General features: G+C 41.8%; 1 protein-coding gene across 4 annotated transcripts in view; it reads right to left on the bottom strand.

Moving 5' to 3' along the window:
* Positions 1-16,188, bottom strand: part of SDK1 (sidekick cell adhesion molecule 1) — a 384,804-nt gene that overhangs the window by 80,593 nt on the left and 288,023 nt on the right. For all 4 annotated transcript variants that reach the window (XM_041401548.1, XM_041401551.1, XM_041401550.1 and 1 more), the window contains exons 22-26: positions 15,519-15,710; positions 13,475-13,596; positions 6,093-6,202; positions 3,518-3,668; positions 1,446-1,683 (exon numbers count right to left, since the gene is read on the bottom strand). In XM_041401548.1, the coding sequence (XP_041257482.1) occupies positions 1,446-1,683; positions 3,518-3,668; positions 6,093-6,202; positions 13,475-13,596; positions 15,519-15,710 (813 nt within the window). The remainder of the gene's footprint in view (positions 1-1,445; positions 1,684-3,517; positions 3,669-6,092; positions 6,203-13,474; positions 13,597-15,518; positions 15,711-16,188) is intronic.

The raw sequence follows: 16,188 nt of genomic DNA, 5'->3' as shown, positions 1-16,188 counted from the left end.
TGCCAGATCCACACGTAACCTCTGATCTTTAGATGCTGAGCAAGAGAGCTGCAATCCTAAGGTTTTATGAAATGACTTAATCTTAGTATTTACTACATTTCAAAAGAAGTGTTTGAAGAGCAGTGGAGAGGCAAAAGTGGAGGATGTGATATCTTTTTATTACGATATAGAACTGCTTTGTCTGGGTCGTGCTATCTCTAACTCCAGCACAAGCCTTCTTTAAAATACCTCTGGCAATCGCTTTCCAATTACTCCCTCCCAAAGAGCAACACTTCAGTGGAGGGGGATGACTTTGTTTAGTTTTCTCCCTGGCTAGTTCAAAGCAGAGTTATCTGAACCAGCAGACCAAACCCTGCTGTGCCTGGTCTCACTTCCCACCAAGGGACACTGCGTGGTACACAGGGCACACATCAGGCATGCACAGGATTAAATCCCAAAACTTCTTTAGCAAAGAAAATTTGCAAAAAAAAAAAAAAATAAAAAAAAAAAAACAAACAGGGAAAAATCAGCATTGAACCTTGCAAAAATACGTGTCGCAAATAGATTTATTATTAAACTTTTAAACTGCACATGTCGCCAACTTTGTTGCTAACTTGCAACATAACTTTTCATTTCCCAGATGCATGCAGGATAGGTCTGGAAATAAGTTTTGGGGAAGTCAACAGCTAGAGAGCAGCTTTTCAACATCTGCCTTCACTGCTCTCCTGAACTAACAGTAATTTACTGTTGCCTGAGAGTGACAGCTTCCTTCTGATATTTGAAGTCTCTGTGCTTGCCTGGACAATTCAGCTCAACAATACAGCCCCGCTGCTCCAGGTCTGTGAGCAGGTTATGTCTACACAGCCTTGTACACACAATTTTGGAAGGCAGGTTTGAAAACGTGCCATCAGAAGCTCAGGTAATTATTTTATTTCTGTCCGTGTAATCAGCTCTCTAACGTGACTTGTGCCCTTTTAGAATTATTTGGGGCTTGAAATGAAATTTCAGGTAACCACAGCTGTGAGAAAATGTGCCTCAGGCTAGAAGCAGACAGTGAAAAGGGAAGGATTAGGGGAAACAGGTACTGGGGAGGAAGAAGAGGCATGAGAGAGCATCTCAGACAGAAAAGTCTTTATACGAGCTTCTCCTTGTGCTATCCACACTGGGGCAGAAATGGGGAAAGGTTGTTTTGTTTGCTTTAAATAAAAAACCTGAAGGTTTGCATGAAAGCAAGGTAGGAATAAAATAAAAGAAATACCCTTCAAATGTCTGTACGTCTTTTTGCCTGCAGTGCATCTCAAGATAGTTTTTTCAAAACTTAATTTCAGATTTCACGGCTCAGCAAGCAAAAAAATCCCCACCCAACATCGAAACGCCAAACTAAAAAATTAAAATGTGAATAAAAGGGCAGAACGTGGTGAATTTCCTGGGTTTTCTGTGCCAGCAGATGTGGTGCTTGGACTCACCCGACTCCCGTGTCCGACCTCTGACGGCCTCGCTCCAGGGCCCTGCCCCGATGGCGTTGAAGGCCTGGATCTGCAGCTCGTACTCCGTCCACTCCTGCAGCTCCTCCAGCGTGCACTCCCGCGCCAGGCGGTCGGCGAGGACCTTCAGCAGGGCTGGGGACGGCAGATCCACGCGCCACGCCCTGACCCTGTACCCCACCGACTCGGGGTTCCCGTTGTACTGCGTGTCGGGGAGCGGCTGGCGGGTGACAGGAAAACACAACGCTCCCGTCAGCCTGAACCCACGTGCAGGCCACAGCAAGGCAAAAATGATCAAGAGGTTGATTTTCTAGTTTATGGTTCGTGATCTCTAGGTTTCTGTGCTGCTTGGAATTTTTGTTTTGATTTTTTTTACCTTAATTTTGAGCCAAGAAGGTTTGCTCACAAAACCAAGCCCTTTGTTGTGGGTGTATCATCAGAGACGATATGAATACAGTATATTTTAGAGCTTTGTGATTAATTATGGAAATGAATGATAAATTGCTGAAGCATGTGACAAATTCATTTATCGTACATTTTTTACTTTTTTTTTACTGACTCTCTGCCTACTCATTTATCAGCAGAGATTCATTCTAGTATTCTAACTCCCCAAGCAATTTCAGAGATTAAAATATGAAATAATTAGCCTACTTCATGAAGTTTGGAGTTTTTCTGCTGTAAAACTAACTACACGATGCCACGGATGGCTGAGACTCAGTTCTGATTCACTGGGAAAGCTGGATACACATTAACATTTCACAGCTTAGAAGACTCTACCCTGCAGGCATGCACGGCTAGAAGCGAGACCCTCATTCTGCAGGAAGGGAGGAATCCCCAGCTCCCAGGGGAAAACAGATTCACCTGCAGGTCTTGAAATAAAAGACATTAAACACTTTCAAATATTGATGTTATTAAGCATGAAAAGCGTTTATCAGGTCATTTTTAGCTGTGGCTGTTGCTTCTCCTGAACCCTGCAGTTTGACTCAAGGAAAACAGGTTTTCAGGCAGCTCAATCTTAATGTTTTAAAGGCTCTTAAAACAATCTAGAGTTAATTTTGATGGAAGATATGTAGGTCTGGATACAGCCCCACTTATGGGCATGACATTCACACAGAAAAGCCATGACAGAGTTGTGTGGGGCCTCTCAAAGGAACTGCAATGGCTCTTCTGTGGGTAGTGAGGTGACACTTTCAAGTTTCAGGTTTTGGTCTGGCAAGGTTCAATATTAAGTGCAGTATCCTGTTGAGAAAGTGGAATTATTCCTTTCCAACAGGAGAAAAACCCTCTTGTTCCCAGCCTGATTTTGACTTCCAGCCATAATGAGTTTATGCATGGAAAAGCTAACATTTGGGCAAAAGGAAACCTGTGCTTCATCAGCTTCACACCACAGTAACCCCGGTGGAAAACTCTGCCTAACAGGGGTGAAGAAAAACCATTCTGGAGCAGGTTAATTGCCAAGTAAATCCCAACGTGGCAACTCTGCAGGTAACTGAGATGGGCAAAGGGGCACAGCGATGTCAGCAATTGCCGCATCTTTGCAATTAATCATTTATCTCTGCATTCTAGCGCATAATTCCACACCAATTCAGCTAAATCGAATCTTCCCACAGGAGTGCCAGCCTCGCTGCTTCTGCACCACAGCTCTGAGAACCACAGGATGCTGCCCATGGCTGGGGTGCACCTTCTGGGGAATGTTTTGTACAGAGCAAACAACCGAGCCCTGGAAAGCGGCAAATTGGCTCAAGCGCCCCATTCCTGGCCCACGTGTTGACCTAGACTGTGGTCCTGGAGCTCCTCAAAGCCAAGCTTTTACACACAGCCACATTCCCCTGATGAAGTGGCAGAAACAGTGGCAGTAGGCAATTTATTTGATTAATAAGGCACTTAAGGCAAGGCTCAGATTTCCGACTAGTCTGGAAAAGGAAACAATTTGGCTGTTACTCCTCTGCGCTGAGCACCACGAGGAGGAGGTGGCACTTTGGGAGGGCTGCCCTGGCCCCAGGGGAGCAGCCCCATCCCCATCATCCCATCCCCATGTCCCTCGAGCTGCTCACCACCCATCGCAGCCACAGGCTGGTCTCGCTGGCCGTGCGCACGGTGACGCTGCCGGGGGCCACGTCCGGCGGGGCCTGCAGGGTCTGGATGACCCGCGAGGGTTGGCTCAGGGGGCTGGGGCCCACCACGTTCACCTGCCGCATCCGGAACCTGCAGCAAGGGGGGAAAAAGGCAGTGAGTGCTGCTGTCAGGGCTTGGGGAATGCTCCCTTGCTTCGCCAGGGCGGGAGGACGGGTGGAAAAATAGGAATTAGCGGCTTTCGAAACGTTCCGCAAAGGTCGCCGCACGCGGGTCCCCTTTGTATTCACTGCTGAATGCTTGATGGTAACTGCTTTCAGATCCTCTCAGGTATTTAAAAAATGAAAATGAGATTAGCTTAGGGTCTATTAGAAACTTAGGTATTTGTGTGAGAAATTTATGTTAATTATACCAAGCCTGATGAGCTTATGCTGGCAGTAAGTGATTTTCTCTGGTGATGCTCATACAATACATTCAGAAAGGTATTAAAATATCAAACTTCGGATAGTCTCATTCCCTGTCAATATAAAAAATATACTGGTGATAACATTTCCCCTCAATTACGCATTGAAAGAGGCTGATTTATCCCTGTGCTGCATTTTCAGCCTTCCTGCACAAGAAAGATTAAGTTATTTAATATGGATATGCATCTTTAAAAAATACCCTGTCTGCTTGAAACCATCTCTTCTACAATAGAAATCCTTATTGGGTCACAAAAGATTTAGGGAAATCTTTTTTTACAAGAAGCACCACATAATTAAGATGTGCTGTATATTTCAGATACTCTCACCCATCACAAGCAACTGGAAACACCCAGCACTTGCACATAAATACATGACCTGCTCACATTAAACCCTTAATTTTTGGACCTAATGACTGAGCTTGGGAAAAGGATGAGGCAGTCAACACAGCAGTGTTTATTTACCTGCTCTGATCTCCCTTCAAAGTGCACTGAAGGAAACACATTAAACAAATACTGTCCTGATTTCACCCTCAAACACTGGCCCAAAATATAGGGAAGAAGAATGGCCTGTAAAGATGTGCTCTGATAATCAGCTCTCACCATGCATTTCCTCAGTGAGCAATGACTGAAGCAGATCAGGGGACAACAAATCCAATTGGCAACAGCTTTCTAGGTTTCAAAAATTTGTATAAAATTGGTCAAGACTGAAGCAAAACTGATAAAAGTTCCCATCTGTGCATGCAGGAGAGACAAAAATAGGCAAAATTCAAGGAGCCACCTTGAAATGAAAAAAAGTCAAAGGGAAGTGGATGTATGAAAGATTCCAGCATAAGTGGGACCATTCTAGAATTTAATGAATACAAGAGAAAAATGAGATGTAAGAATAAAATAAACCAATAAGTTTAACAACTGGGAAAAAAAATCAGCCCAAATTTCTCATATTCTTCATTATTTGCTATCCCAAAAATGTTTCTCCATGCACCTGTCTGGGTGTTCAAGTTTTCCTTATTCTTCATGGACAGTGAAGGTTGAACTGTGGTACAATCTGCGCTTTCTTGCTCACCCCTGCCTTCTCAGCTTTAGGATCTGTCTTTATGAGGAGAGCAAAATCCTCTTAACCTGAAGATAATTTTCCTAAACCTCTGCACCAGAAATCTCTACTTAAGTTCAAAAAAATTTTCAAAGACCTTTTAGTAAAAGGTTTAGCTCTGGAAGATGAGGTTTAAAACACTTCAGTGGAGGGTTAGTGAGAAATTCAATATGTTCCTAGGTTTGTGACCAAGTGAGGAAAATTACATGCCAGCACTGAGTCAGTTGTAAATTACATGAGCTCTCCTTGGTTGCACCTACTCCTGGCTTACAACAGCACATGGGTTAGTTAATAGCCCCTTCAGCCAGCACAAAATGGACAAGTTTCTAGAGTGCTGATTTAACACTTGCCACTGGATTTCCGTTCCACCAACCTCCACATTATCAAGCTGGATCATGAAAGTATTTTTCATTAGGGCTGAGTACCTCAAATTCTCTAGTCTTGTCTATACCACAGCATCACTTGGATTGGATTGATTTAAAAATCAATCTCGTTTAACTGGGGTGCACCCACAATGCAAAGTCACCTCAATCAGTTTAGGCATTGCTTATATCTATTAAGCTTAACTTGGTAAATTCCTATAAACAAAGGTTTCATCTAACTAATGTTACCAAATTAAGTTAAATCAATGAAGAGATGTTTAAGCTGATGCAAATATGTAATTACAGGTTTGCACCAGTTTAACTACGATTGATTTGTCACTGGCTGATGTTCCACTGGTGTTCTCTTCAGGGAGGGAAGTAACAGGATAGCAGTTACTTGTAAAAGCATCTCACTGAGCACTAGAATTTCCTTCTCAATGTTATCAACTGGATTTTATGTGAATTACAATTGACAATATTAGATTGGTAATTTTAAGTATAACCTATGAAAACAGCAAAGCTTTTCCCTTTTCTTCAGATTATAAAACTCAGCAAGATGTTTCTGAATAGGAAAGCTGTTTCATGATGCTATTTACTCTTTTTTTTTTTCCATGTTGCAGATAATTACCTGCTGTTCTTACCTGTAATGAGTGTAAGGAGTGAGGTTTGGTACCTCCAGCATCTGAGCATCAGGTTCATTCTCCACCTCATGAAGTGTCACCCATTCTTCTTCATCACCCAGCACACCAACCTGTACAAGGGAGAGGTTAGAAGGAATACAAAGTAGGTTATAGATATATATATATCTAAATATATATATAAATAAATACATATAACCTCTTTTACAATGCATGTCATCACAGCAGTGAAAGCACAAATGCTGTTAAACACATTTTCCAGTTAATACTAATTTTTATATGACTAGTTATTTGTAAAGAGAAAATCCAGCCAAGTTAGCCAAGTCTCCTTGTACGTGATGGGATTTCACTGGATCCTGTGATAAGATCCATTCCAGAAAAAACACCATGAGAGCAATAATACCCTGTTCAATCTTCCTGCCACAATACAAAAGTATCAAGTAGTAATATAAGAGAATGAAAAATAGCCTTGATAATAACTCGCAGGAACTGATGCATACTAAGTAAGTCTCAATGGAGGCAAAATGCCATGGAAATGAAGACAGAGAAACAAGAACAAAGTCAAAGAACAAAAGTGTTTTAACCTCATCTGCTGCTCTGCACTTAGACCAGGCTTCTCCATGAGCAACCTTTTGTAGTAATTAATCACAACATGTTGCCCAACATGGGCCCTCAGCCACAGCAGAGTTAGAAGGGACTAAGCACTGATGAGAATTGAGCATTGCTTTCTATGCAGCTTTCTGGAGATTAAATGAAGATGAATCAGGACTTAAAAGGAAACCAATAGGGAATGAGAGAGAGGCCAGAGCCTGCCCTGGAAGATGCAGCACGCGTGGGCAGGGCTGTGCCTGACCCATGGGAGGAGTGTGGAGGAGGGGAGAAGAGAAGGGCTGGATGGCTGGGCTTCACTCTGGAGATTTACTGGTGCTGAAACCCAGGGGAGCTCAGGCAAAGGCCCTGGAATAATTCCCCAGCACTGAGCATGTTCCTCTGGTGTTCCAACCCCACCACAAAGGGTGGGTGCAGCCCAATTCCCGCGCCCTGGTATCCACAGTCAGGGGCTGAAGGGTGCCAGAGGGTACCTGGGCAGCTCTTCCCTTCAGTGTCTAGTCACAGACTTAACATCCACAAAGACACCTTATCCCTTTTTAACCTACTGACACTATCTACTCCCACAGGCTGCTGTGGCAACACATTCCAGAAGCTCACAACCCACTGTGTAAAGAGCCACTTCCTTTAATCTTTTTTGAACAGATCCCTTGCAAGTTCTGTGCACAAGTTACAGCCACAGACGCTGTCAAACACTCGACAGGCACCACGGCCCCAAGTATCTCGCTTACCCCGAGTACTTCAAATAGAAAATTAGGTTTCATTCACTATTTTCTTTTTTTTTTCCCTTCAGAAGAAGCAGCCTGATTTATTTATAGATGTTTTAGTTCTTTGCTCACCCAGGACTTGATGTGCTGCATATTTATGTTTGTGCATGAAGAAACGACACAAAGAAAATTAGGCCAGAGAAGTAAGTTCTGCATTGCACTGTGGAAAGAAGCCTGTCTGATCTTCCCAGCAGAACACTGATTCCATGGAGGATGTGGCTGGACAGGTCTTGAGGGGCCTTTCAGACTTGTTGGGGGATGAAGGTCACTGCCATAGACTAAACAACATATAAAATAGATGGTGAAATTATGGACCTTTTAAAATTCCCAGTCCTAACCAAGCTCCATAAATTGTAGTGAAGCCCATGGATGTGGAATCTAAAGGGAAACAAGTTGAGATGGATCTGCATGGTAAAACAGAACATCCCTAAACTGAAACTGCAGAACAAAGAGTAGATAAAAAGATTTAAAAGAAAAGAAAACCCTACACAAACAAAGAAATGATGAGAGTGTTGATTTCAGTGAAGGAAACAGAGAACACTTTTTATTAAATGAATTTTCTATTAATACTGTAGGAAGTCTATAGTAAATGCTTATTTTTGCAAATTTTGCACGTAACAGCATCACCTCCAAGTGCTGCAGTAATTGTATAGCAACAATCCACAGTGCTCTGGAGGCTGCAAATAATCTCCAGTGGTGACTAAGTTGTCTTTTTTGTATTCTAAGAGCAGTAAGAGCTTTTTAAAATATTTTTTACCTAACAAAATAATGAGAAAAAAAAAATAGGACCCACAGGTTGTAATTGCTGGGCAGAGCAGGCAGGTCATTAATACACATTAAGGACCACATGGCCCAGCAGGGCTGACATGGCCTCTGTGAGACATTTTCTGGTGGGCTGCAAAGGTAGAAATACTAAGGATCTTGTACTAGGTCCATGTTGATCGGAAGAAATTTCATTTATTTATTCAATATATATATATATATATGTGTGTGTATTCTCAGAAGTGAGCCTTAGCAGAAAACCTTCAGTGATGGACTTTATATTTTTAGCTTCCCCAAAATCCATAGCAGATTCCAAGTTTCAGGCTGTGGAAGGAAAAGGAAACTATTTTTGCCGAAACACACTGATGTCAGATCAGAGGAAACTTATCAGTTTCAAGAATCAGAGTACAAAGGGATTCCCACGGGGCAGAAAGAACCACGGGCAGTGGTTGGGATAAAAGAGTCCTTTGAGGGGCAGGAGAGCCCACTCTGAGCTGCTCTGCAGAACATCAAGTGAAGTTAAAGGCTTTTCTTTCTTGTAGCTGTTTTTTTGGATAACAGTGTATGCACACTTCAGAGCAGGATGGTGTTTATTGACAGATCACACAAGCTCGTGGGTGCTTTGTTTTGGGAGGCAGATGAGGCACCAGCTGCTTTTCTGTTACCATCAGCAGAAAAACTCCTCGAGGAACACACTCTGCACCAGTTCCCTGTGCCACGGGGCCACAGCCCTCAGGGACCCCAGCACTGCCAGAATAAAAACACCTCTGTCCCCTGAGACACTTCACAGAATGCTCAATAACCATCACCCATCATGCTCAGCACATATTCATTGCCATCCCTCAGCTGCTCCCAAGGCAATACATCCAATAAAAGGCCATATTCCTTTATTATTGCAGAAATGAGACAGTGTAAAACAATATTGGGAGTGATGTCAGAACCTTTTACTTCCCCATGCATTAGTTTCTCCATTTCTTAAAAGGAAAATGTTACATATTTTATAAAATGACTCAATGTTTTCTGATGGAATGCACTCTATGAGAAAAGTTGCAGAATTCTGACTTTAAAAAGGAAACCCAAAACATGAAAATTTGGCATGAAAAGATAACGTGTATAAGACAGAAACACCCCAAAAAACTTCAGTTACGAAGTCCTAACTGCAGGAAAGGAGAACACAATGTTTCTGCACATTACAGAGGTAGCCCTTGTCCTGCTATAGTTCAAGATGTGCCAGAGTTTTCGTTTTAGAGGTCCATAACTCACACATTTGAAATCGCTTTGGGAGAAATTCGGTTCAGGGGATGTCAGCCCAGGTGCAATTTTTTTTCTTACTAAATCCTTACATCGATTCAGCCATTTTTGATTTAGAGATTGTCAAGGGCATAAAACTGTCAGAATTTCAGACACTTTATTTACCAGCTCTGAAGTGAAAACGACACCCAGAGAATCACCTGGTGCAATGGATGAATCCTATCTGGGTCACTGGCTTCACCCACAAAAACCACACAAATTCATGGGTAAAGTTGCAACTTATTTGCCCTCACAGCTTTAGAAGGCAACACAGAGATAATACTTTAAAGGTTTTACCACTTTGAAACTCTGCTCCTGCTCACCATGACATTCATACAAAAATCTTTCTAAAAACAGCAGAAAGGCTTTAAGCAAAAACTCTCTACAATAGCCCATACACTCATGGCTCCAGGAAATGTGATGCCTCTTCAGAAACAGCTTTCAGCCATTCTGCAGGTCTTGTGCTGCCTGCAAATAAAGTTAATCACCAGAACAACACACCTGACTGGGCAGAAGTTACCTCAGATTCTGTAATCAGCTTGATGGTGTGGACTGAGCACCCACCAAGAGTGGGTTGAAAATGGGTGATCCTCAAGGTCCCTTCCAACACAAACCATTCCATGATCAATTTAGACACATTTTTCCTGAAAGAAAACCCCAGGAAAAATCCAACACAAGAAAAAACAAGAGACCGGATTGCAAGTGCTCGAGTGCAAACATGAAACTACATGAACACCAGCAGGGATTTGTAGTCATGCTTGGCTGAAAATTGTCCAAAAAAAGAGTCTGTAATATATGCTCTAACTGTATCTGAGAGGACAGGATGGCTGGAAGGATTTACTGAAATTCTTTGTGGAGGAACAAGTTACCTGTGAGTGTCAATGCTATAAGGCAGTGGGACTGCTGGTCCCTCTGAACAAGTGCCAGTGGAACCTTTATACAGCATTTGAGCCTCATCCCTTTAATTTATACTCTATGTAATATATAAAAAAATGTTAGAAGTATTTCTTAAACAGCATTGGTACATTTTTGTATTTCTCTATTTGGAAATCCAGTTTCCTCCAGGCCTGAGTCTAGATAAAATGATGGAAAAGAAACAATCTAGTGATTTTTTAAAAAAATCCTTCAAAAGTACAGAATGTACCTTCACTAGAAACACAGAAATGGGATTTTTAACGCTTGATATTTCACTATCTACCAACACTAAACTCTTAAAGACTTGATCTCCTCTCATGCTCATTGACATAATTGAGAATTAGTTCCACAGTGGCTCCCATGAATTTACACCCAGGAACAAAAAGCAGAAACCAAGGCCAGATGCACAAAAATTTCACGTCAGCTGGAATTCCCAGCTGTGTTTCTCATCCAAATTGTTCATGAAGTATCAGACTTCAAAAATGGCTTTCAGCCAAACTGGAGCACTTGGAACATTTTCTAGACCTGCCCTCACCAAGGAAGCTTTCTGCCAAATAAAGGAACAAAGAAGAAAAGCACGTTGGTGGCAGGTTGGTTGTGATTGTGAATACAAAACAGCTGAATTTTGTCTGTAAGGACAGACATTGAGAGTGAAAGGTAAATTCCCAATGGAGATGGAAGAGAAGAGTCAGAATTATCAGGGATGTCCAAAACAAAGGTGTTGCCCAGCTTACAGAGTGGGAGGAACACAGACGAAGAGCCCAAATCACAGATTAGTGTTTTATAGCTGAATGTCATCCTGTCCCTTGGCAATACCATCAGCTTTAAAATCAGAGTGCGCAAAACCACCCTTAAGTGGCTTTTAATTTAATGCCAAGGCATGAAACAATTAACACTGCTACTAAAAGCTGAACATGGGTCAGTGAATGAAAGATCCAGAAGGACAAAACCCCTCCCTCCATTCCAGTATTGTACAACCACAGCCCTTCAATCCAACACAGTCCTAAGGAGCAACTATGGTTGTCTGTGCTGAAATACAGATGTTGCAACACCAGCCTGCACCCCAGCATGGACAAATCCCAGCTGAGAACAGACCACATCAAAGGCAGAAATGGACACTGGGGTGGCACTGGCAGCAAAAAACCATTTTGCAAAAGCTCTTTGAAAGGTGGGTAGGGCCAAGGCAGTTTAGATCCAAGTAGAGACAGAGGCATTCCTGCCCTTATCTCTGCTCCCAGTGCCATGTTCATACCCCCTTCCCTCACAATGATGTTCTGATCACACACAGCCTGTGCAGAGCTGACCTGTCTGAAAATCATTTGTTCTTGGCTGGATCAAAGCTTGCAGCAGCTCCAGGTCTGATCCTGTGTCAGCGCACATAGAGGGCAGGAGGAGGAAAAGTCTTGTTAAGTGGGATGGGGAGAGGGAATAGGAGCAGGACAACCAGAGCTCTGCTTTAGATTGGCTAAAAGTGCTGTGAAATTGCACTTTCAGAGAGAAAGAGTTTGAGAGGAGTGCTGGCAGAAAGGGGCTGTGAACAAAGGATTATATGCAGCTGTCATCCTGGAAACAGGATTTGCTATATCCTTGAGGACTCACCAATTTCACTGCATACCTGAACTGATTTTCATTAATCAGGTGAGCAAGAGTTTTTATTTCTTCCTGAAATCCACTAGGAGCAACATTTCTTGTTGTGCTGAAGCTGAGCAGTGAGGTGTGGTGCAGCAGAAGCTTGTAGGGTTGCTGTGGTTAAATGGACTGCCCAGATTCCTCAAGGACTTGGCTGTGCTCCTTCCCCAGGAGGAGTAAATAATTTCTGGATCTGTCAGAACCAAAAACCCCTGGACTTTTCTAGTGATGCAAGAGATGTTGGTGAGGGTTTGTGAACAAGAAAGACCCTTTCTGCACACCAAGGACTCTTCAAACAACTGTTTGTACCCAGGGCTCTTCAAGGATGCAGATGAACTTCATGGTAATTATCACTGCAGTTTTAAAGCATTCAAATCTGCTTCACTTCAGCAACATTCTGTAACTCACTGAATTAACAAATTCCTACCAATATCAATGCAGTGTTCCAGCAGGAAAATGCTCCTCAGAATGTGCTAAGCCACCATATTATTGGATTTTAGTGTTTAATTCTGTAATATGCCATAATGTGTATATAAATGGCACAAAATGTACCAACTTGTTCACAACAATCTCATTACCAAGTGAAGTGATTGTATCAACATGTCTAAGTGGTGATGGTGATTTAAGAAGTCCAACATTTGGTCTTAAAAACAGATTACAGTATTTATAAAGACCTGTGGGAGGAAAGGAAGAAGCAAAGCTCATCTGTCAGGAGAACAAATGAGGTATATATAACTCCTCCAAGGCATAATGACAGCAAAAAGAGGGATATTGTTTAAAGCTGATGGAGAAGAGAATTCATCCTATTCATATCTAGAGGCCTGGATAGAAAACCTTGATATATTCCATTACAAGATAGAAAAATACACTCAATCTCATGAATAATGGTATCTTTACTGCTCAGTGCAATTCTTCCTATACTTCTGAATCTATGAGATAATAATTCCAAACTTCTGAAAAGACATCTCACAGAACCTAAACACAAGTTTCAAATCCTTTCCAAAATAGAAGGATGGACTAAAGCTCTGCTGTGTGTGCTGTTTATGTATATCTGGTGTTCTTCTGAACATAAACAAAACCCCATGTGAATTATTTGAAGGATAAGCATTCTCACATACATATATATACACACATTTATATTATATACCACTTTTTTCTGCTGTTCTTCTGAACAGAAGTCCCAGCATTCATCTGGCCCTTTTGTCCCTGGCTGACACAGACATTTCTGAACTGAGCCTCTCAATCACCCCTGCATCCCAACCTTGCCAGAACCCCCTGGACAGCAACTCCAGCATTTACAGGAGAGCTCTGCTCCAAAGTTAAACAAAAACTGCAACCCCAAAAGGAATTCATTAGTTAGGCTCATTTTAATCCCCCAGAAACTTCATTAAGATAATTTTCTCAGGGACATACCTGGCCTTCCACAATCCACTTGGAGATGGAGGTTTTGCCATCGTATCCTGGGCGGAATTGAAGAGTGGCAGAGCGAGGGCTGATGTTGGAAATCACCAGGTTGGTTGGAGCACCTGGAAGCTCTGGAGAAACAGAAAAGTAAATGAGAGGTAGAAACACTCTGTCTAGGAGCTGGTAACACAAGCTGACATTCAGTTTCCAACAAAAAAAAACCCAAAAAAACCACCAAAAAAAAAAAAAAAAAAAAAAAAAAAAAAAAAAAACACAACACAGGGAAAAGGGCTCTCTATTTGCCCCAGTTGTGGTTATTTTTCTTTTCTTTTTGGCAGAGTTTTACCCACAGCATTACTATTTCTTCTCTCTGAGCATGCACCACATTGTTATAGATCAAATGAGAACAGAAAGAGCCCATCTACAGAATTACAGGTACTGTTTTAGAGAAGCTTCCCAATGAATAAACCCTGGTGTTCCTGGGGGAAAGGCACTTCCCAGCTCCAGGTCTGTCAAGTCACCTAATTCCACTGAACTTCTGTTTCCCCAGAATTAAATTCTTAAAGAACATACAACTACAACTGGAAAAAACTCCAAGTTTTGGGTAGTGTATTTAATATTGACCTACAATATCTAGGTTTTCCAGGGCATTTCTAAAGCCTGATTAAAGTAGATGATTTTTTTTTTCAATTCCTGTAGCAAATAAAGAAGGTGACCTCCCACGAGGAAAAATCTGAAGCCCCAATCAGATCTTTGTCTCCCATCAGTCAAGATTACAGTGGCATTTACGTTTTTAATATCATGTGAATTAACAACAAAAGCAAGTTCAGGAAAGAGATTAAATACAGAGTGTTTATAATAAATTCTCAACAGTTACCTGCATTTATAACAAATGGAAATAACTAATATAATCAGTAATTATATTGTGGAAGGTGTCCCTGCCCATGGCAGGGGTTTGGAACTAAATTATTTTTCGGGTCCTTTCCAACCCAAACCATTCTGTAATTTTATGATAATGCTGCACTCTGTGCAACTGCAAAAGGCTAAAAATGGGCAGGGTTTTGGCATATATTTCAGATATGCAAAAATACCCAGCATTTCTTGGTTCTTACTTCACATTTGTGGGAACCACGATCGATCAACTAACCCTGCCCAAGTGGGATAATGCTGTTATCTGGCAGGCACCCTGCCATCAGATATCATAGCATTGATCCAGTCTGCAGCTTGTCATAATTACCCATGATTAAGGAATAGAAGGGCAAATGTACTTTAGGACAGACAGAAAAGTTAAATAATACTGGGGAAGGGAAAAATTGGATTCGCTCAGTGATGAGCAATAACTGCTCCACTTTAGGAAAATTCTACTTCTGTAACCTCTATATTAACTGAAACTGCTTATTTGAGGTATGAATTGGCTGTTTAGTTTGCTTTTTACAGTGGATGGGGCACAGTGTAGAATTTTAAAAAGAAAATACAAAAAGAGTAAATGTACAAGTGCCCAAATGACTCAGACAATGTGGGACAGAACTGCCTCCTCCCAAATATGTTTTCAGGTCAAAACTTCAAATTCTTGTAAATAAGATTTTAGTTTCACTATACAAGTGAAACACTCATAGTTGACATAAGCTATATTACTTCCACATGGAAAATCCTTTCCCTTTTAATATCACCCAAACTCTGTTTTTTGCCCCAAAGCAACACTTTGAATTGATTCAAGCTTCATTCTGATGTCACTTAGTAAATGTCAAGAGATTCTGTATTGTATCCACTTTATTACTTTGTCCATTCCATTGTCATACCCACACTTTTTTTTTTTTGTACTTGTATTAATCATCTTCAACTTCCTGGAAATTTCAAACTGCAAATATCTTCACGTTAACATTTCAGTCTGCTCCGAAAATTAAATCCAAATTACGCGGCAAAGAACTCCAATGCTTTACAAATAAAACAATCTTTATTACTGCTGAACTGAAGTAACCCGTGACCTTTGGAACACAGAAACACCAAGAACCAGCAGGTTTGGTTTTGTTTTGTCTCCTGCAGGTTGACCAACCTGGGGGCACTCCAGAGGAGATGGTGGAGGAGGTGACCGAGCCGCTGCCCTGGGCGGTCACGGCGGCCACCTCGATGGTGTAGGTGGTGAGGGAGGAGAGCCCCGTGATCTTGTACTCCAGGGTGCTGTTGGACAGGCTGCGGGCCAGGCGGGACTCGTTCCTGCCATACACCTCCCAGGAGATCTGGTACCCTGCAAAACACATCACCCACAGCTCAGGGGGACACCAATAACCCAGAGGATTCCTGCGTGGGCTTGTGGGCAGTGGTGGATCCTTGTTCCTTATGCCATTCCTTGTGATTACCTTTTATAAACAGAAAAAAAAAAAACCTCCTTGAAGTAAACACTGGCTAAAGTACCCAAGTATTTTTAAAATATTGTTATTTCCAATAAACAATTGATGCAGGTACCCCATAGACCTTTATCTCCCTGTCAGGAGGACATGAGGTCTCAGCTTTTTTTTCATGTTTGATATGAAATGGCCTGGAGACTTGGAACTAACCTGACAGAAAGATGGACTTTCATTCTGTGAACTCTACAAAGCAAATGGGAAGAAACACTGGAAAATATAATATCTACTGAATTAATTAAAAATCCCTGTGTGCTTAGTAGGGCTTTCTCCCTTTGCATGCTGAAGTAACTTTCAGCGCTGCCTGTCTAGAAATACTTA

This window comes from Onychostruthus taczanowskii, unplaced genomic scaffold (genome assembly GCF_017590055.1).
Source record: "Onychostruthus taczanowskii isolate IOZ18803 unplaced genomic scaffold, ASM1759005v1 scaffold19, whole genome shotgun sequence".
NCBI lineage: Eukaryota > Metazoa > Chordata > Aves > Passeriformes > Passeridae > Onychostruthus > Onychostruthus taczanowskii.
The sequence above is the reverse complement of the archived record's forward strand: the minus strand, read 5'-3'. Positions and strand labels throughout refer to the sequence as shown.